The sequence below is a fragment of the Grus americana genome, chromosome 2, assembly GCF_028858705.1.
Source record: "Grus americana isolate bGruAme1 chromosome 2, bGruAme1.mat, whole genome shotgun sequence".
Taxonomy (NCBI): domain Eukaryota; kingdom Metazoa; phylum Chordata; class Aves; order Gruiformes; family Gruidae; genus Grus; species Grus americana.
Window position 1 is genome coordinate 6,279,583 of NC_072853.1, and position 22,176 is coordinate 6,301,758.

The 22,176-nt window shown below is 40.3% G+C and overlaps 1 protein-coding gene across 1 annotated transcript in view; it reads left to right on the forward strand.

Moving 5' to 3' along the window:
- Positions 1-22,176, forward strand: part of FAM135B (family with sequence similarity 135 member B) — a 211,968-nt gene that overhangs the window by 50,727 nt on the left and 139,065 nt on the right. Inside the window, exon 2 of the mRNA XM_054818307.1 lies at positions 12,110-12,205. Coding sequence (XP_054674282.1) covers positions 12,129-12,205 — 77 coding nt within the window. The 5' untranslated portion in view covers positions 12,110-12,128. The remainder of the gene's footprint in view (positions 1-12,109; positions 12,206-22,176) is intronic.

Sequence of the window (22,176 nt, forward strand, 5' to 3'; positions counted from 1 at the left end):
AGTCAGCCTTTCCCTCTGTTTGTAAACCACTTAATTTAGCTCTAGCTCTACAGCAAAACCTGGTGCAGTTATTTATATCAACATGCCCCCAAACACTTAAAACAAGTCAACATTCTGATTATGGCTCTGCATATTTTATTGCCTATATTTAAATCATGCTGCTCTAAACCAGCACCTGTTCCTCTGTTACTGCATTCCAGCTTATTAGTTACTGCCTGTCCAAAGAACCATCATGATGGAAAATGATCTACAGATTCTTCATTTGAATAGTAGTCAATGCCCCTTGGAATAAACATTCATTTCAAATTTTGTGTGCAATTTGTTAAATATTTTGCAGCTGAAGATGGCTATTTTTTTTTTTTTTTGGTGAGCCTGAAAGTAAAACATCATGCTGTATTAATTTCTGTATTGCAAATATTCCCTCTTCCAGTAGTACCAAGATCCTAGTTCTGCTGATGCTGCTCTGACGGTCCCTCTCTGTTAAGTTCTCTCCCCAAGATCCTTATTTTCTTCCCCACTGTTCTAGCCTCTGAGTATTTTTGGTGATAATAATCCAACCCACAACTGCTTGTCAAGCTTTGAATGCCCTAAGCTGTTGTCTTGCTCAGTGTGTGAGAGTACACTGCTTGCTCTGCTGTTCTTTTTTTTGCCCCAGCACTGCAAACACAAAACAACAGCTCCTTAGGAGACTCAGTAGCTCCACTGATTCCACATGAAATTTTAACACAGCTGCTGACAATGTTTACTTTGTTAGCAATTTCAGAGAATTTTATTAAATAAAAAGGGATGTGTTAAGAGCCTTTAACTTGCTCAAAACTTGGATCATGCAATCAAGACATCAGACAACCTGACTTGCTAAATATGCACATACTTTCTTCAACCAACAGAGTCCTCTCTTTTTTCCTGGGATCCCTTATCTCCCTGTATTGGATTTGCATGGCAAGGTTTTGGTAGCGGGGGGGCTACAGGGGTGGCTTCTGCAAGAAGCTTCCCCCATGTCCAATAGAGCCAAGGCCAGCTGGCTGCAAGACATTGGACCTGCTGCTGGCCAAGGCTGAGCCCATCAGTAGAGGCTCTGGGGTAATGTATTTAAGAAGGAAAAAAACCAACACCAAGACCAACTGCATCCAGAGAGACGAGTGAGAATATGTGAGCGAAACAACTCTGCAGACACCCAGATCAGTGAAGAAGGGGCCAGGTGCCAGAGCAGAGAATCCCCTGCAGCCCATGGAGGAGACCATGGTGGAGCAGATATCCACCTGCAGCACATGGAAGACCCCACACCAGAGCAGGTGGGTACACCCAAAGGAGGCTGTGACCCCATGGGAAGCCCATGCTGGAGCAGGCTCTTGGCAGGACCTGTGGCCCCATGGAGAGAGAAGCCCACGCTGGAGCAGGTTTGCTGGCGGGACTTGTGACCCCATGGGGGACCCACACTGGAGCAGTCTGGTCCTGAAGGACTGCACCCCAGGGAGGGGACCCATGCTGGAGAAGTTCATGAAGAACTGCAGCCCGTGGGAAGGACTCACATTGGAGAAGTTTGTGGAGGACTGTCTGCTGTGGGTTGGATCACATGCTGGAGCAGGGAAATCATAGAAGCATAGAATCATTTAGGTTGCAGCGACAGAGACAACGTGTGATGAACTGACCACAACCCCCATTCCCCGTCCCCCTGCGCCACTCATGGGGAGGAGGTAGGGAAATTGGGAGTGAAGTTAAGCCTGGGAAGAAGGGAGGGGTGGGGGGAAGGTGTTTTTAAGATTTGGTTTTATTTCTTGTTACTTGACTCTGATTTGATTGGCAATAAATTGAATTAATTTTCCCACGTGGAGTCTGTTTTGCCCACGACGGTAACTGGTGAATGATCTCTCCCTGTCCTTATCTTGACCTACAAGCTTTTCATTATATTTTCTCTCCCCTTCCAGATGAGGAGAGGGCTCATAGAGTGGCTTTGGTGGGCATCTGGTGTCCACTCAGAGTCAACCCACCACACTCCCTTATAACGCATCTTCTGAAATCTGAAAAAAAAGAAGAGACTCTTCTAAAAAATCAAGATACATTCCCAAAACTTGTGTGTCCTGAGCACTGGAAGAGGCAGAAGCGGTTTTGTAGATGAATGTCTGATCAGAACATAATGCATGTGTATTAAGTAAGAGGAGAATGGAGACTCCACGGCCAGCCTCATCTTTGGCATTTCCTATCTTGTGAGTGCTGAACACCTTTCAATCCAGTGATACCCTGAATGTTGATTCCAGCTAGATGTCTACATCTGTATCATAAAAAGCAAAATGTTGTAGAGAAAAAAAAAGGCAAAACATGGTATCATTGTTTTGAGGAGTCACTTGTTTATTTCCCTTTATCCTTTTTAAACATATAAGGCAATAATATCTATACAGACACACACGTTCTGCCTCTCTCACTCTTTTCATGTGTGATTCTGCAGATACATTCAAAATCCTGTTTATAATTGCAATTTTGCTATGAATGACATTCACCTAAATAGATGTGGACTTGGCTTATATGGCTACACTCGAGTAAGTTACCTTCAGCTCCCTGGGTGGTCAGAGTAGAAGTAGGTGTCAATGGCTGCATGAATCTTGTTGAGTGTATTTGCTAGATCTCAGTTGACTATAGTGTGACTCTAAACACCTCATACATATGAAGGCATTTCTAATTAGTGACATTAATCTCATGGGCAAGTGTCTGTGCTTTAAATTTTTCACGAACAAGGATAATCAGTGCGATTAATGTAAACTATGTGCTTACTTAGAATGTCCTCAGAACATCTGAAGGAGACTATAACTTGTCTGTGTGAAACTCTGTAGTGAATTTGATCAGGCAAAATGCAAAATAAGCATTTAAAATCTGACAAGGACAGCTGAGTTTACAGTGGAGGTAGACAGAGCCATGAAATTTTTCATGACCAGAAATGGAAATGCAGTCAGAACAATCCCAAAAAACATATAATCCATTAGCCTTTCACTGTCTTAGCTGTCACTAGTTCACTAGCTGTCACTAGTTAGTAGCATCATGGTGACGTTCAAGTGCCTGTTATGTACTTGGTTTCTTTGGTGATGTCTCTATTGACATGACAGTTTGTGCTCAAAAGCAGATAGCTCCTTTACTCATGGATCAGACAGCCACATGGCTTGTACAAGACGATGCATCTTACCCATCTTATATCTCCTTTCCAGCCCTACAGCACCCGACCCCTCTTTCCAAGGAGGATCTTGGTCAACTGGCTGTCACGCCCAGATGTGGCTTATTCAGAAGACAGACAGAATTGACCTTTAGGTGTTGCTAAAGATTTGAATGAGGTCAAAGATCCTGATATACTTCCAAGGAATTAGTATAGACCTATGTCCATGCAGTTTAGAGATCAGTCATATATGAACTTGAGTAGGACTTAAAAAAAAAAAAAAAAAAAAAAGAGGTATTGCAGGGCTCTCTTATGAGTACAGGAAAATAATATATGGTCCATGTCCTAAAGAGCCCTAATTTTGTGTATGAAACCAACAAAAGAGCCCAGACTGAGAAGAATATAGCTCCTTTTATTGGTGAGAGGAGCACAGGTAAATGTGAGAACGATGGATAATTCTGTCTGAGTGTCTTAAATAGGTTTCAAATAACTTGCTGCTTTTTGATGCATTTTGTGTTTCTAAGACTGACAATGGGAATATCAGAAAAAAGATTCAGGTGAACAGTGGGAATAAGACACAAAAACTGCTGCAGATTGAAGATGATGATATTCTTAGGAGTTTGGACTTCTATCTCTCAGTTGTGCATAAAACTTTAAAATCTCTTTTTCTTTTGCAGTTTATATAGAAGAAATACAAGTTGGGGAAGGAAGAGGTAGGGAAGGTGTGAAGAAGAGAGGATTATGTAGCAGTGGGAAGCTAGTCCAGGTGAAAGTTAGTATTATCCTTTTTCCTTCTGTTTTGCTCTCCTTCCTCTTCTGTCTGAATTTTCCCTGCTGTTTTGTTTGGTGCACAATAGCAACAGCAGGTTGTTATTAACTGGTGTAAGCAGATAGTGATTTGTGCTGAGCTCAACTCAGAACTGGTGTCCTGACAGGCACGTGCTAACAGAGGACAAATCGAGGTTGCTCTTCATTCTTTTTTTCAAGTGTTCTGACCTAAATTTGCACAGCTGTGTTCACATTTAATCCTGCCTAATAGCTCAAAGGCTTTATATCTCGTAAGAGCAGCCTACTGGCACCTGACATTTACTCTGGCCCTTGTTCAGTTCTGCCCTACAAATCCTCTGGCACGACCTGGTATTTTTGGGTTTTTCCCTAGTAGATTTATTCCTCCATCTAAATACCCTTGAAATTACCAGTCTATGAAGGGTATAATTTAGACCATTGTTTTTCACCCTTCTTGGATATGGTAAAGTGCAAATTCTCCAATGCGGATTGGTCCCATGAAAAGAACATGAGAGGAATTGAAGTGAGCTGTTGACTTGTTTTCCTAAGTGACTTTCTTTGGATCCCTTATGTACACTCTGTTTTCACGCGTGACTACATGGACCGTATATTTGAAGCTATTGATCTAGAGTGAAGGTTCTCAACTGTGAGGTGCAAGTGGTTTTACTCATAACAACATAAGTGGTTTTCTTGCTGGAGGTTGAATGGATATCTGTCCCTAGTGAACTAGGTACCACCAGTACTTTGTGAATTTCAGTTGTGCTGGCAAATGACAAACCACACTGGAGTATGTAAGTGAAAAAAAAAAAAACCCACCAAACAAAAAAACCCTTAAAATAATCCAGCTCTTTTCTTATTTACTCCACTCTGAATACTGTGTTATAAGTAATTTTTTTAAAGGATCATTTATTATTTGTCTTCTGTGTCTCTCATAACATTTTGGTGGTAACCATCAATGAACCTTGGAAAAAATGATTCATGGTGTTGCACTCTTTATAAACATGTGTCTAATGCTTCTGACAAAATTGTGGATATTGATTTTCCAAAGAATATTAAACAGCAAACTTTTTTTTTTTTTTTTTAATATCAGAAGATTATTTTCAGGGCTTGCATCCAAACTGAGTTAGCTCTTTAGAGTATTGTCCTGGTTTTAGCTGAGAGGGTTGATTTTCTTCATAGTAGCTAGTGTGGGGATATGTTTTGGATTTGTGCTGGAGACAGTGTTGATAATATAGAGATGTTTTTGTTCTATGGACTTACTGTTGAGCAGTGTTTACACAGAGCCAAGGCCTTTTCTGCTTCTTGCACTGCCCTGCCAGTGGGATGGCTGGGGGTGCACAAGAAGTTGGGAGGAGACAACCAGGACAGGTGACCCAAACTGGCCAAAGGGATATTCCATACCATATGACGTCATGCTCAGTTTATAAGGAGCTTGGGGGGAAGAGAAGGGGGGGTGGCGGCGTTCGGAGTGATGGCGTTTGTCTTCCCAAGTAACCGTTACGCGTGACAGGGCCCTGTTTCCCTGGAGATGGCTGAACACCTGCCTGCCCATGGGGAGTGGTGAATGAATTCCTTGCTTTGCTTTGCTTGTGCGCGCGGCTTTTGCTTTACCTATTAAAATGTCTTTATCTCAACCCACGAGTTTTCTCACTTTAACTTTTCCAATTCTCTCCCCCATCCCGATGAGGGGGGGAGCGAGTGAGCGGCTGCGTGGTGCTTAGCTGCCGGCTGGGGTAAAACCACGACAAGTATAAAAAAAATATTAGTCTTTAACATGTTGAACTAAGCTAAATGTTTATGTGGTGAAAAAAAAGCATGTGTCATGGTTTAACCTGACAGACAGCTAAAAAAACCCACAAAGCCGTTCACTTACTCCCCCCTCCTCCCAGTGGTATGGGGGAGAGAATTGAAAATGGAAAAGAAAAAAAACCATGAGTTGAGATAAAGATGATTTAATAGGACAAAACAAACAAACAAATAAATAATAAATAATAATAATAAGTATTATTAACAAAACAAGTGATGAAGAGCACAAGTTCTCCCCACCCAAAGCTGATCCTTTACAAGACTCTGAGCTGCCCCACCTCCTGGCCCACCTCCCAGTTAGATACTGAGCATGACATCATACAGTATGGAATATCCCTTTGGTCAGTTGGCGTCAGCTGTCCTGGCTGTGTCCCCTCCCAGCTTCTTGGGCACCCCCAGCCTTCTCATTGGCAGGGCAGTGTGAGAAGCTGAAAAGTCCTTAACTACTTGGCAACAGCTAAAAACATCAGTGCATTATCAACATTATTCTCATCCTAAATCCAAAATACAGCACTACATCAGCTGCTAGGAATAAAATTAACTCTATCAAGAAACCAGGACACCACATTTAATAGCTAGGCTTGAACAAGACTATGATGTGCCTTGCATTTGTCTTCACCTGTATCACGAGTCTTTATTTTGGCTTACATACCAAAGAAAAAATTCAAAGGAATACAGCAGACTGGAAATCTAAAAATCTTACTGAAATAGCTGCAAGGCATTATTGCTATCTTGTGCTGTGATACTATCTCATATTGTAAACTATACTGGGTGATGTTAGGTGATTGTAAAGACTGGAAATCTTACAAAGTAATCCCTGATTCTTCCATGACTAAACAGAGCATTAGGTTTCTCATGGCTAAGAGTAATGTGATTTCTGAGGAAGACTTGAGACTGAAGTCTTTAATGGTAATACTTATTAAAACAAACAGAAAAATCACACACAAGCACTGACCCAAAAATTGTGGGTTTTGAAAGTGCATTTAGAAAACTAACAAGACTTCTGGCTGAGTTCTAAATTGCATATGGGCATCATCTAAGCAAATTTTATTGTATATATTTTTTTGCTTGCAACTTCACTGCAGATTGTTGAGTGAGATGATACCTCTTTTTCACTGAGTGTAGGTATTTTCTCAATCTGCTGCCATGCTTGTACTTGAAAATCAGAAACTGAATACCAGGCAGTGTTTTTCTGTTACTGTTAAAGCTGTGGCAAAAGGCAAGTCTTGAGGGATCACATACTTCATTGGCTTTCCATGACTCAGGGTAAATGCTCCAGCTTGTTGACTGTGCTATAGTAAGATGAAAGGTCTAATTCAACAAGTCAAAGGGACATAAACTCATACTTGAATCACTTAGCTGAAGTAAAACCATAATCTTTGGTAGTTTCCCCAGGGTTGACACATATGTCTCAGGATAAAGGAAATTTTTTAATAATTCAAGTAAAAGGTTTATGTTCCTGTAATTATTTAGCCTCAACAGTGCTGGGGAAACAAAAAAAACCCCAAACCACCACACCTGGTTTAAGAAAGGAAAAGAACAGTATTCTGAATAAAATCCAATGCCACCTCTACCCTAGAATACTCTAGAAATATATTACTTATGGGAGATCCAGGTTCTAGGCCCTGTCAGTGATTTGTGCTGAGAAAAGGTAAAATATAAACTGTTATAGCTACTTGTGTAATATTTTTGCTAAACAACCTTGTAATTTCTTTGTATCTTTAGTACTTTATTTAGATTGGCTCCTTTTAAAAGTGTAAAAGAGATATCTTACCATCACCCACAATCTTAGAGGAAAATTACTGGCTTGATTTATTTTAACAGAATGAGGTGTTAACTTTTGAAATAACTGTTTTGCTGAAGACCTCACTTCTCCCATTTTACTAATGTCCTGGCAGAAACAATGACAGGTTCTGTAAACTGGGAACAGTCAATGACAATGTGGTAGTGAAAGGACTTACTGACTTTGTGAGTGCTTTGACTCAAGCAATTGATATAGGCTCAGAAAAGGCTATTGAGGTGCAATCACTGCCCTAAGAACTGGGATCCAGTTCAGCTTCGTGAAGGTGAACACTGGAGTAATTTAATTAATAAAGAAAAACAAGAACAACAAAAGATACTTGGTCTAATGAATGTGCTTATTCTCCTAATGCTTTGGTCTCAGAGCAAATTAGTGTGTGGTTTTTGTCCTCCTTCTATGGTGCTCCTCTGTTTCTTACTTAAAATTTTACAGTAGGTGAAGGCATTTGTGGAGAGAAGAATAAGATTATCTCGCTGTGATTTTATTCTGCATGCTTAACCAAGGAACTCTTAATAAATAAATAACCAAATAAACTAACAAATTGAAATGCCCAGCTAGCAACAAACATCAGAAGAAATTCACAGTAAAATAAAAGATGCTTTAAAAGCAGTAAGGACAGTGGTGCTATCCTGGAGATAGTATGCGCTGTGTTTCTTGAGAGGCAGCTTTATTCTCCTAAATAAATGTTTCTAGCTTTATGAGTCATTGCCCTTTATCACATGGTGTTTTGTTCTTTTGTCCTTGGTGCATTTTTTTGGAGGTTTTTTTTTCCTTTTTTTTTTTTTTCCTGGCTTCTGTGATGGAGATGGACAAGAATGTTGAAAGCACTAAATAAATGTCTGGCTTATTTTTTACTCAGATGTAATTGCACAAATGCTAGAAAGTTCATGGAGTGTCAGGGTATGCAGTGTCCTGTCCTTATTTCCACCCTGCGCTCTCCCCATCTCACCTTCCTCTATTCTCTTTAGCTGGGTTGATGCTGATTGCTATTATCTCAGCAGGGAATGTCAGACTCATTTTTAGCTTCAAGGTATTTAACAGGGGTGTGTGTGTGGGACCAAACCAACTAATCACCTGCTGTCAGAAGGCTGGGTCATTTGACTCTATCTCTAAAATGTCATTAGCACAAAAACTGTGAGTCAAAAAGATTGCAATGGAGGATAAAGCTGAATAAAGCTGTTGCAGTTGGCCAGCATCATATGTTAAACAATCTCCAATCCAGAAGGTATCTCCACTGACAGCAGTGGAGATGTGGGGAGTAAAATCAAACCTTCCTTTAAAAATGCAAGTGAGACAGTCTCCAATCTTTAAACATATAGATTTTCATAGGGCTTTATTTATATAAAGGATTCTGATTTTCAGTTAGTGTCTCCTTGCTACAAGTAAAATGACAATTGAAATTGACTGTCTCTTGCTAGGACACCAACTCTGGTTGGGAGGACAAACTGTCAAAGTGGTGATGTGACTTGTAGCATCGGTGCGTGTAGGACAGTGCAGCACAACCAGTGACAATGACAGCACTTTATGAAACAATCCAATGCTTTGGAAGTGATGGGTGGAAGATCATGGGGTGCTTTTACAGAAGCATATGACCAAAACACTTCCCATGTTGCTTTAGTAGCTTCCCATGGATATTTACTAGTATAGTCCTCAGTCCTCTGCTGGAAAATGCAAAGGGTTTGACTTAGAAACAGATATTTTAGAAAAAAAAATGTACTAAATCCTTCCCAAGAATCATCTCTGTATTTTTCTTTAAACTGCTTATTAGGTAAATTGATGATACTTCAGTACTGGCAACATTCTCTATTGTGTTTAAAATGCTGATGTAATGGCATCCTTCAGTACTATTTTTACGACCGTTCCTCTATTTATAACCCAAGGTTGTCCCACACAGTGACCAGTGGGTAAGGGTGGTCAGAGGTCCTTCACAAGCACTGGATTTTGAAGGGATATGATTAGGTTCCTTTAAGCAGGCACCTGGTACAGCAGTGAAAACTTAGTGCATCATTTTAAGCACTTGTGTTTTCTTTATTCAGGGGTGCCTGCAGCTGTGTTGTCAAATTTCATAGCTTCTTTCATTGAAGCATGATGCCCATGTCTGGGAGCACGTTTCATTTGAGCCTTGCTAAGTGCCATGATGATAAGATGTGCCAGAGGCCCCTTTTAGTACTTCTCAGGTGTTCCCTGAAGTACCAGGCCCTGCTGGTGGGGGCTCAGTCCCTATAGCCATCTGACGTAGATTTAGGTACTCTGATCCTCTGGTGTGTCGGTGGGGTGCATGGAAGTCCAGCCTGGTGTAGTAGCTTTTTATTCTTTCATTCTGGTGATCAGTGAGGGAAATAAAGTTACAGAAACATTTGTTTGTTTGTTTGTTTTCTTTCAGGACAATTCTATATTTCTTTTGCAAAGATATAAAGCATGCAACATAAAATGTAAATACAGTGAAGATCTGTGTGTGTGTATCCATGTATTTAATTTTTCACTTACCCTGCCTAAGCTTAGCTTCACGTCATTCTTTCTATCTTTGACAATATTGGTCACCATGGGCTGGCCACCCATTCACACCTCTCCTCTTTATACTGGTGTCTTCAGAAGCATGGAATTTCCTTTGATCATGAGCTTTTGGTCTAGGGAAATGTGCCTCAGCATAACACGCAGATTTATCTAGAGGCAATTCTTCCAATTAGCACTCTTCTCAAGGCTAAATACCATGTCAGAGTATTACTTTGTGGTATTGCGTGGTTTTCTCTTGGCTTCCCACACACAGTCTGCTTTGCTTTGATACTGTACACTCAGACAAGACTACCACATACATAACCAGGTGGATATGTGATATACATGCCTTATAAACAGTATACAACTTGTTTGCGCAGAAAGGCAAACCAAGAAAGGATTATTCTCATTCCTGTTCAAATGGAAGGGGGTGGGGGGAAAAAGAGAGAGAAAAAAAGAATAGTACTTTGTCAAGTGACAACATTTGAGTTTACCTTCACTGCTCCTAAATCATGGCCTGACACAAGTTAATGTAGAGTTCCTTACCTTGGAGGTATATCAGATGGGTAGCTTAGCAATTGTCCCTTAGAGTTATTGACATATATTCCATGCATTACATACATCTTCTGTCCCATTCTTGTCATTCCAGAGTCAGTATCTGCAATGTTTGTTTTTGAAGAGAGTGAATGAAAAATTAACAACTTTTTAACTTTGGAATGAGCTCTTTTTGAAAAATGGTAGTGCTTGAGAGGATAGCCAGAAAGCAAGCATAGTTTAAAATAATCGGTGTAATAAGCCAGCCAGTCAGAAAATTACTGTTCAGGACTGAGCATTGAGACTTATCAGAAGGCTACAGCCTAATGCTATTCTGAGGACTTCATGTATCAAACTCCTCCTCACTCCTGCTTCATTGGAGGAAATGGTCGGATCTTTGAGTGCCGTGGAAACTACTGGTTAGCACATACAGAGAAATTCTCCACTTTGCAGTCTGAGCTGGATGTCCCCTTAAAGCCCCATATGTCTCAGATAGGGAATTATTAATAGCTCTGACATGGGTCTTCCTCAGATATTGTACTTGGTTGCTGTGAAACAGCTACCAAAATGATGCTTATGTGTTAATCAAACAAATCTGATCTCTGTCTTAATGATGCTATAGACAATTTCCAGACAGCTTGCAGATTGACTGAAGTAGACTTGCAGAGAGAAAAGGAGGAAAGGGTAAATAGAAAATTCAAAATCTGCCCAAAAGCTGTAAAAGCCCTTGGCTTGCCTCTGCTGCTATTAGGGAAATGTTAAGGGTTTACACTGGTGTATTAAATAGTGCTGGTTTGGAAACTTAATTTTGCAAAGCTTCCTGGAGTAAGGTATGACCTCCTGAGATCCCTTCCAACCTGAATTATTCTGATTCAATGAACATATGAGATATGATCTGTAAATGGCTGTAATGCTTCAAAATCCTGATCTGGCTGTTGTGGCATATTAGGTGCTTTGATTGTCAGCATTTTCCTTAGAAGAATCTCTTCCTTTCACTAATCTTTAAATTATTCATATTCCCTCAGAAGCTTCCCTTCCAGGACTTTAGTGAAGTCATAGGAGGGGTCAAAAGCAAGAGAATTCTAAATTCTGCTCTCATCTGTCTAGGGTTTTTGTATTTTTGGCCTGTGCTTTTACAGAAATGAGCTGTGTTGACCCTGGATATCTGCCACTTGGTAAAATGGGAAGAAGAAAAAAATCAATTTCCCATACAAAAGTAGCAAGAGAGTTAATTAAAATTTGCTTTGAGATTCTTGCACATAATATGTTATTTACTTTTTGCTTCTTATACTTTCCATAATATTATCATTCTGTCCTCAGGCTTAATTAGACTTTTTACCTCTCTTAATTACTGCTTTGATCTGGCTTTTAGCAAGTCTTCCTGAAGATGGAGCCCAATAATGTCATTGGAACGATTCCAGCTGATTTCAGTCAATTTCAAGCTTTGCATGAACCCAAGATGCCAAATAAAATGTAGTAATCCATTCATGGATCTGTTAAGCAAAATACTTTGAATGTTTATAATGCCTGTATATATATGTGTTGTTTAGGTGATGACCTGAAAAAATCATGTCTGAGGTCCAGGGAACGGTCGAGTTTTCTGTGGAGCTACACAAATTCCATAATGTGGACCTCTTCCAGAGAGGGTGAGTTGATCATTCCATTAATTTGCAGCTGATTACAGAGGAGCAGTTTAGAGAAAAAAGTTAAACTCCAAACCAGGTTGTTTTCTGCCAAATGCAGTTATATTTCATGCAATCTCCGGGGCAAGGAAGGATGTCATTGGGCTTTCATCGCTGTCAAGGAAGATCAATGTACATTACTTTCGCTATAAAGTCAGACTGACTGACTTGTTTTTGTAATACCATGTTGTAATGCTCCAAATTATTTTAAGCATCTGTTCAGATATAAGCACAATAGCTGCTTTAAATGCTTCTGGATGGGTGTTGAGCCTCTGTGCTAAATGATAGCTGCTCTGAACTATAATGAAAACATGTTCATTTTAGGGTCGTAAATCTAATGACTATATTCTTTTAATGAAATTTAGCCAATTCCCACCGTTTCAGAACGGAACATGAATACTCATGTTTGCCTAAAGCTCTGGTTCTAGTGGCCACATTGTTTTTCCATATCCCTGTAAGTTAGAAGAACATGTAGAACCTGTGGGTTACTGAAACTTTTGCCCCTGTTGTTTTGCACCTCTATCCTAATAGCTTTTGTAACAACCCAGTGGCTGTGGAGAAGCCTAACCAAGTGTGAGTTGTTATTCTGTTTGCACATTGGACCCCACAGGTGCTTTTCAGTCAGGAAGATAAGAAGCTGAAATACTTTTTGAGGAGACCAGAAGACCCAGATGGATCAAAAGAATGTACTTCATGGATGATAGTGGGTCTAGTGGAATATTATTTTATTTCATCTATGAGGATTGATGTATACAGAACACTAGGTATTCTCTTTCGAGCCTTAGCTTGGCACAGGGGTGGTTCACAGCTGATTTGTCTATCTCAAGCACCATTTCAAGAAAGAAAACTATGGCATTGTTTCAGGTATTGAGATGGATTAGGTAGAGATGTTTCCATCTGTATACAAGCTTCTCATTTTTTTTTTTTACTGTGCTGAACTATGTGGAAAAGATGCTGTGAACTTGAAGGAAGGAAACACATCTCTGTTTTGTTTTAACAGCTGACATCTGTCATCCTGTTCACGTCTCTAAGTGAATATTCACAACTTTATGTTAGACAGCATTCTGACTATACCAAATACTTGTGTTAAATAGGGAAAAAAAATATCCTCTGTGCTTGAGGTGTTTGGTTTATCTGAGCTATAAAAGAAGTCTCCTGTGTATTCCAGTCCTTATGACCTTAGAAGACAGTCCTAACTATAGATTTTTTTCTTGGCTTCTGATGAACTTCCTCACATTTGAAAATCCACATCCATCTGTGGGTTCAGTGATTTTTTTGACTTAGACAGTAGGATGTTCAGAGGTTAGCCAGGAATCTTCCCACTTCTTATGTTACCATGTGATGAGCTGCCTGGGTTTTGTCATATCAGTCTGCTTTTGCATTCAATAATTTCTGTAAAATCCTTTCTTTGGCTTTGACAGTCAGATCAAATCTCTGGTGTGGGGGAAAACCTAGCACTAACACAGATAATATATTCTGCTGTCACACTAATGAGTTCCTAATTACCCTTGCTTTTTTCCCCACTGACACTTACCTTGCTTTACTGATTAATATTCCAAACACATGGTACTATAGGTTATACTGCATTAATTTGTTTACAGTAATTTTCTTACTATATATCCTGCACAGTAGTACATTTGCTTTCATTCTATAGTTTTAACCTTTGCATTTCCAACAAAATCCTTTATTGTATTTCATATTTGCTGATCAGTATCCTCTGGCTGGCTTCATCCACTCAGTAGCCCCTATCACAGTAGCATGAAAGTGTGAAGAAAAGGAATAGATGAGCGTGCAAAATTTCATTTTAACTTGGGCATGCTTTTCATTTTTTCTCCTATTTTCACTGTTAATATTCATTATAGACACCTGGGATATCTTGGATTGACATATAGTCTCCCTGGGTGAGAGGGTGGTAGAAGTAATAATGATGGGAATTTTCTATTTAACTAGTGTTTTTCTTTTCTGAGTGCCTTGTAAATGGAGTCAATATCATTCTGTCCTGCTGAAGGCCAGAAAGGTGATTTATGAAAGGTTGTCTATCAGGATAACAGTGGAGCTGAAATGAATCTTAATTTCTGTGGGAACCCAACATGCTGTGTTTTTTAACAACAAAAGCAAGAACAACAATGAAGAGTATTAATAATAATTTATGTTGCCTACTTTTCCTCTTAATACTTTGGTACAAAAACAAAATAAAAAACATAATAAAAACCTGATTATGTATCTCCACAAATACATAGCAGTCATGCTTCTGTATGCCTAATTGACATAAGGTTGAAATTTCTGGGTTGGAACTCTGTAACTGTGCAGAAATAAGGACAGTTTTCCAAAACAATTAGTCTTGCCTAACTCTCCTTCTAAAGACGGTGCCTTTAGGGAGAGTGTGGCTGGGCCAACAGTGAGCCCGTTGGACAAGTGCACTCCATGCAAATAAAGGAGTGAATAAATCGACAAGGTTTAGCTAGAGGATCGTGGGAGCATCAGCCCTTCTGGAGCTGTTAGGTGATGGTTAATAATCAAACTTGATTAAGAACATGATTTGCTGGCCATAAGCCACAAATTCCAAGTGCTTTAAAATACGAGGTGTTCAGTAATGGTCCTGTTCTATTTTTGATTGCACTGGAAGCTATTTTGAATTCTGTATGCACACACCGCCAGTTGCCACCTCTCCGTCCCCATGAAAAATGGAAACTCCTTAATATATTTGAATTGCACTTCATGATATTTGAATCATGTTTCTTAACCTGTATGAATGGTTAATATTAAAAAGAGACTCCAAAATAAAAGTAATCAGGTTTGTGTTGGTAAATATTTGTTATGGTTATGTGTTTATGGCATATATAACAGGAACAGTCATCCGTAAATTATGTGTTGCAAGTAGTTTACTTTGGTCAGTTAGTGTTAAATTTGTCTTCTTCTGAAGGACAAAAATACAATGTCGGTATTTATAGACATCATAGGTTAAATGCTGTAGGTGCTGCTGTAGGGGAAGAAAGAACCTTTTCTTTGGTCAAACCAAAGGATTTGTAATGCTCTTTGATACCAGAGTTCTAAAGGTTGAGTAATAAGTAATGCAATTTTTGGAAGAAAAAAACATTTTTAAATATTCCATCCTTAATTCTCTTCATCATGTGCTGTTTAATAACTGGTGACAGATATTTTCTCTAGTGAAATTAGCTAACTGATTCTGATTTTCCTTAACAGAGTAGGAAATAAAATTATCCCTGACTGCCAGAGATCAATTAATTGATTTGTCTGGTTCTGTCAGAAGCAATCCTTCTGCACCTTTTTTTCGTAAAGCTTTTCAAAACCTATTTGACAAGAAAAAAAACAACCCAACTACTGCATTCACAGAGTAACTAACTTTTGGAGTCTGTGAGGGAAGAGAGGGCACAAACAAGGTGAAATAGTGACTTAATAATGCTGGGATTCTGGCAAAGATGTATTATAAAACAAGGATAAATGTAAGTCATTAGTTACCAATCACAGGACTGAATCAACTGCTTATCAGTCTTTTCACTCCTCAAATTCCAGGCTGCAATTTGTTAAGTGTCTAACACTTACATTGGTGGTTTGTGTGTGTAAGGGGTGGTGATGATTAAAAATGAGTGGAAAAATGAGTGGAAAAATGAAGTCCAGCTTCTTCTAAAATGAATGCAATGTTGCCCTGGGGAAAAGATCAGTGGTCTCAGTTTCCAAACACCTACAAGTATAATCCGAGTATCAGTAGCATTTAAAGCTGCTGAAAACATGATATTCTACCTTAACAGATGAAGCTTTCATGTGTCAAAACATCCCTGTTGCCTACCAAGTGCACAACAGTGTTTCAGTGTGCTTTAGTCATGAAATCATCTCCTTCAGAGACACAATGCAACAGCTCCTTTCCTTAGTAAACTGGGGTTTGGCAATCAACCAATGCCTTTCTTGTCGAGATGGATACCTGGAAAATACACATCGTATTCAGAGGTTCAGACCTTATTTCCCAGTGTCTTTGAGGTACAGTGTCAGGATCTGGAAGAAAAAAAAAAAAAAAAAAGTCTAGCACAGAGGCAAATCTTATTACTTTCTAACTTCTCACCTGTAATGAAACACAAATCACTTTTAGACTGTAAATCTATGTCATTTTGAAAATACTTACCTAGTTCATTTATGATGCATGAATTCTCTTTAATATAAATGAAGTAAAAAAAAAAAAGAAATGAAAAGAAAAGGAAGAGTGCTAACAGGCATGCTGAAGCAATGCATTTCTTCAATAATGAGTGTTCTCCCTTGGAACAGATGTATGACAGAACTGACTTTTTTCTTGGCATGAAGACATATTATTTCTGTGACTCTTGAACAGACCTTAAAGGTAGCATCAGATACATTCCAAGACAAAAAAAAAAAAAGCAAAAAAAAAAGCTCAGGAGTAAGAAGGCAATGACTGTCTACATGGTCCTGCAGTGATAGTTGAGAACCTGCTGCACTAAACTGACAGGACTGAAACTAGTGTAGCCCTGTGGTGGGTTGACCCTGGCTGGAGGCCAGGTGCCCACCAGAGCCGCTCTCTCACTCCCCTCATTCACCAAACAGGGGAGAAAAGGCATAACGAAATGCTTGCAGGTTGAGATAAGGACAGGGAGAGATCACTCACTAATTATCGTCACGAGCAAAACAGACCGAACTTAGGGAATTCATCTAATTTATTACTAAGCAAAACAGAGTAGAGGAATGAGAAATAAAATCAAATCTTAAAACACCTCCCCCCACCCCTCCCATCTTCCCGGGCTCAACTTCACGCCCGGCTTCAACCTTCCCCCCCTCAGCGGCACAGGGGGACGGGGAATGGGGGTTACGGTCAGTTCATCTCACGTTGTTTCTGCCGCTTCTTCATCCTCAGGGGGAGGACTCCTCTCATCGTTCCCCTGCTCCAGCATGGAGTCACTCTCACGGGGTGCAGACCTTCAGGAGCAAACTGCTCCAGCGTGGGGTCCCCCACGGGGTCACAAGTCCTGCCAGCAAACCTGCCCTGGAGTGGGCTCCCCTCTTCACGGGTCCACCGGTCCGGCCTGGAACTTGCTCCAGCGTGGGCTTCCCACAGGCCACAGCCTCCTTCAGGTGCCTCCACCTGCTCCGGCGTGGGGTCCTCCACAGGCTGCAGGTGGAATCTCTACACCCCCTCATCCTTCCTCCATGGGCTGCAGGGGGACAGCCTGCTTCACCATGGCCTTCACCACGGGCTGCAGGGGGATCTCTGCTCCGGCGCCTGGAGCTCCTCCTCCCCCTCCTTCTTCACCGACCTTGGTGTCTGCAGAGTTTCTTACATCTTCTCACTCCTCTCTCCGGCTGCAAAAGCTCTCTCCCTCTAAGTGTTTTTCTACTTCTTAAATATGTTATCACAGAGGCGCTGATTGGCTTGGCCTTGGCCAGCGGCGGGCCCGTCTTGGAGCCGGCTGGCATTGGCTCTATCAGACACAGGGGGAGCTTCTAGCAGCTTCTCACAGAAGCCACCCCTGTAGCCCCCCCGCTACCAAAACCGTGCCACGCAAACCCAACACAAGCCCAAACCCACACTCATGAAAGTAGCTTAACTGCTGGCGTTCAGTGAGCTAAACATCAAAGTCCCAAAGTGTAGCCAATGTCCACCTTCAGGAGAATCATGTATGATGAGTTATTTTCATGACAGTTAGTGAAGACAATTCTCTCAATTAGTTAGTGTAGCCATCTTTAAATTTCAGGCACACTGTGGCTGCTGAAGAGAGGTGGGATGTCCAGTGCCAGTGGTAGGGGGAACAGATTGAAACTAACTAGAGTGAAGCCTCATACATGAGACTGTTCTGCAGGTGAAGAGCAGCATCTCAACAAATTCCACTGGCTGATGATCAAAACAGTCAGTGGAAAGTAGGATACCCTTGTATCTGGACATTATCTTCCTCCTTCAAATAAGCAACACTCTGACTCATCTTACCCTAAATACATTAGGTAACTGTTCTGTGTCACTTCTTGCAGAGAACTGAGCTAAAGGCCAACTCTAACTCTTCTAATGGGTTGGCTAACCAAGGCAATATGACAGAATTAGTACAATCTAGATTCAGAAATAAGGGGCCTGGATAGATAGTACCCAGGACCCTGAGATAATGTTTCACATGCTAGGTGTGGCAGAGAACCTTAGTGTGTCTTCTCTGAAATGCAGCCAGTGCACAGTGACAAAAACTGTGCCTTGCCTGCTGGAGCTCCTTCTTCTGTGACCTACTATGGTCAGTTCCCTTTGTGTCTTTTCTGCCATTTTTGTGTAATGAATGCTGATTGTACAATTAACCAGATGGTGTATAATCAAGTAACAACATAATGCACAGAATATGCATAGCCATCTGTTGCATATAAGTGTGTCACACTATAATGGTTCAGTGAGTAGCAGAGAAAGGAGAGGTGAACTTAGGCAAGACACAAGTTAACAGTTACATGACAGCTTGTTGTAGAGTATGGCTCACTATCCTTTGATGAAAGATATATATATCTATCCATAACTGGTCTATCTGTCCCTAGGATGCTTGCTGACGATAACCATAACAGATTATAGAATCAGAGTCATAGAATGGTTTGGGTTGGAAGGGACCTCAAAGATCATCCAGTTCCAAGCCCCCTGCCATGGGCAGGGACACCCTCCACTAGACCAGGGTGCCCAAAGCCTCATCCAGCCTGGCCTTGAACACTTCCAGGGATGGGGCATCCACAACTTCTCTGGGCAACCTGTTCCAGTGCCTCACCACCCTCATAGTGAAGAATTTCTTCCTAATATCTAATCTAAATCTACCCTCTTTCAGTTTAAAACCATTACCCCTCATCCTATCACTACATGCCCTCGTAAATCCTCTTGTAAAAACCTTTCTTGTAGGCCTCCTTTAGGTACTGGGAGGCTGCTATAAGGTCTCCCCGGAGCCTTCTCTTCTCCAAATTGAACAACCCCAACTCTCTCATCCTGTCGTCATAGGAGAGGTGCTCCAGCCCTCTGATCATCTTTGTGGCCTCCTCTGCACTCGCTCCAAGAGGTCCATGTCTTTCTTGTACAGGGGACCGTCTTTCTTGCGCGCTGGACACTGGATTATATAGGAAGCTGGTGTAGAAAGAAGAGGATCACTTTGTTTTCAGAGTGCTTTGCAGCCTGTGACCAGAATGTAGGCAAGGTTCTGAAGCTCAGGATTGAACATGTTGATCGGCAATTTTTTCTTTTTTCTCTTCTCTTCTCTTCTTTCTTTTCTTCTCTTCTCTTCTCTTCTCTTCTCTTCTCTTCTCTTCTCTTCTCTTCTCTTCTCTTTTCTTCTCTTCTCTTCTCTTCTCTTCTCTTCTCTGCTCTGCTCTGCTCTGCTCTGCTCTGCTCTGCTCTGCTCTTCTCTTCTCTTTCTTCTCTTCTCTCTTCTCTTCTCTTCTCTTCTCTTCTCTTCTCTTCTCTTCTCTTCTCTTCTCTTCTCTTTTCTTTTCTTTTCTTTTCTTTTCTTTTCTTTTCTTTTCTTTTCTTTTCTTTTCTTTTCTTTTCTTTTCTTTTCTTTTCTTTTCTTTTCTTTTCTTTTCTTTTCTTTTCTTTTCTTTTCTTTTCTTTTCTTTTCTTCTTTTCTTGCAAAGTAGACCTTTGTGTCAGAAATGGAAAATGCACCTGCATGAAGGATCATCCCTTTTCATCTTTTTTAAAACAAACAAACAAACAAACAAAAAAAACTTGCAAGGAACACACTTCCTTTCTACTCTGCCCTGCATGAAGGACCTGACCGGAGCAGTGCAGTGAACCCCTATGGGACAGGAGATTATCTGCAAGGGTCAGGCATCTTAGAACTGATCTGGCATTTCTGACAAGAGCACACAATACTATGTTTGTGTGTGCAAAGAGTATAGAGTTAAAATAGAAAACACTCCAGTGCTCAAGTTCTACCTGAGGGGAGAGAATAAAAGGAAAATTACATGACACACATTGGTCTTCATGGAAGCACAACTGAGAGTTGCTCAGACGTTAGTGATGAGTATCATCTAAGAATGTCACACAGAATGGGATTAAAAACATAAAAGAAAGAGCTTGTCAGCTGGTGTGTTTATGTACATGTTTGTAACTAAATAAGGCTATAAAATTTTGGATGTTTAGACAAAGCCAGTACCATTGGACACTTTGTAGTGGTCTTGTCAGCAATGGGTTGTGATAGCTGAATAAAATAATACAAACATCTACATCTCATAAAATACAGGGGTTTCATTGTTCTTCCACCCTCAGTTTTCAAGACTGCTAAGCACTCAGGAAATCAATTAAAACCATGTGACATTTTTTGTTAATCAGGCTTCTACAGCCTTCTTCAAAACCACTGACATTAATGGGAGTCTCTCCATCATCTTGTTGGACTGTGTCTCCCCTGATTTAGAGGCTGGCAAGCAATGTACCTCTGTAACTCATGGCTCCAAACACGCTTCTTTGTGATACCTAATATCAATCAATGACACTTCTAGTCATATTTCTGTGCCAGAGTTTGTAGCTGAGCCTTTGACAATGTCTATGCTCTTGATTCAGGTCTTACTCCTTTTTTTTAAGACTTGATTCCTGGAGTCTGGCAATTATACAAGAAACTCTTGTACTATTTAAAATTAACCTTTTAATGCTCATGATTGCCATGAAAAACATGGAAGATTGTATCCCAAAACTTAAAAAAATAATTTCATATTTATTAGTTTTAAATTTAAGAAAATTAAAGTTAAAATATTAGTTTTAATATTTTAAAAATACTAACTCCAGGTTCCATTCCAATCCTTTGTTGGTAGTTAGTGCTGGCAGAGTAGAAAGGAAGTGTGTTCCTTGAAAGTCTTTTCTTAAAAAAATTAAAAAAAAAAAAGATGAAAAGCCCAAACTTGACTAACTGTTGTATTTTGTTGACCAAAAAATAAACCTTTGTCCCTTAACATCTGGATACTATCTCCTCTAAGGAAAGCAAATATCACCCCAATTCAAGTGACATTTACATTGCTGCTTTGATGACTTCTGAATTATGTCAGAAAGCAGCTTCAGTTTCACCTATCATGATTTACATTTATACAGAGTTACACTTCAGATATTGACTCTGTAGCTCCTAATTCATTGAGTTACAGATGGACCCGTGTCTACCGCTGGAAATCACTCAGCTCTGTGTATATGTGTGTGTGTCTGTGCCGGTGCGTGTAAGGGAAGGGAGTCTAAGCCCTCGGGCTTGTGAAAGCATATATGTGTACGTGCTGCAACATTTTATTACTTAAGAACAAGTGAAGGGACACATTTTTAAAGCACTGAACTTAACTAGAACAAGCCAGAAACATGACGCCAGCATAGACTGTGTCAGTGCAATTATTCTAAACAAGAGAGGGTGACGGAAATTACTGAATGAGCATCTCTAGTAATAAAATAACTATAAGATGTTTCAAAAAACCAGTGTATTCCTTGTGTGCAGTTCTTAGGTAATGGGAAGTTATTCTTCGAGTTTTCACGTGAGGGTGATTGTGGTGCTTTGCAGCTCTTCTGGCACTTTTCCTCTCTAAACCACTTTGCAAACAGCAACTAATTGAGGCAGATGAAGTTATCTGTGTTCAGAATGTGTTATCACGTTGTTACACACTGTGCATATCCCTAGAGAAAGCATGGCATAATCACCAGCAGCAAATCTTGTCTTTAAATACAGGACAAGCTGCTGAGAGAACAGCTAGACCTGGTCCCTTCCTACAGTTCCTGGTTGCACGGTGTCGCAGAAGCGTTAAGGCTGACAAAATATGTTCTAAAACATAAGTTTAGTGGGGTCAGGAAAAAGATAGAATGGTCAAACTGAACAGGCATCTTCTATTGCATACGCTTCAGCAGACACAACTTATTTACAGGTCCAGGATGTCAGTTGGGAACTAATACTACATGCTGTGTGATTGAATCTAAGCTTAGAATGATGACACAAAACGTGCAT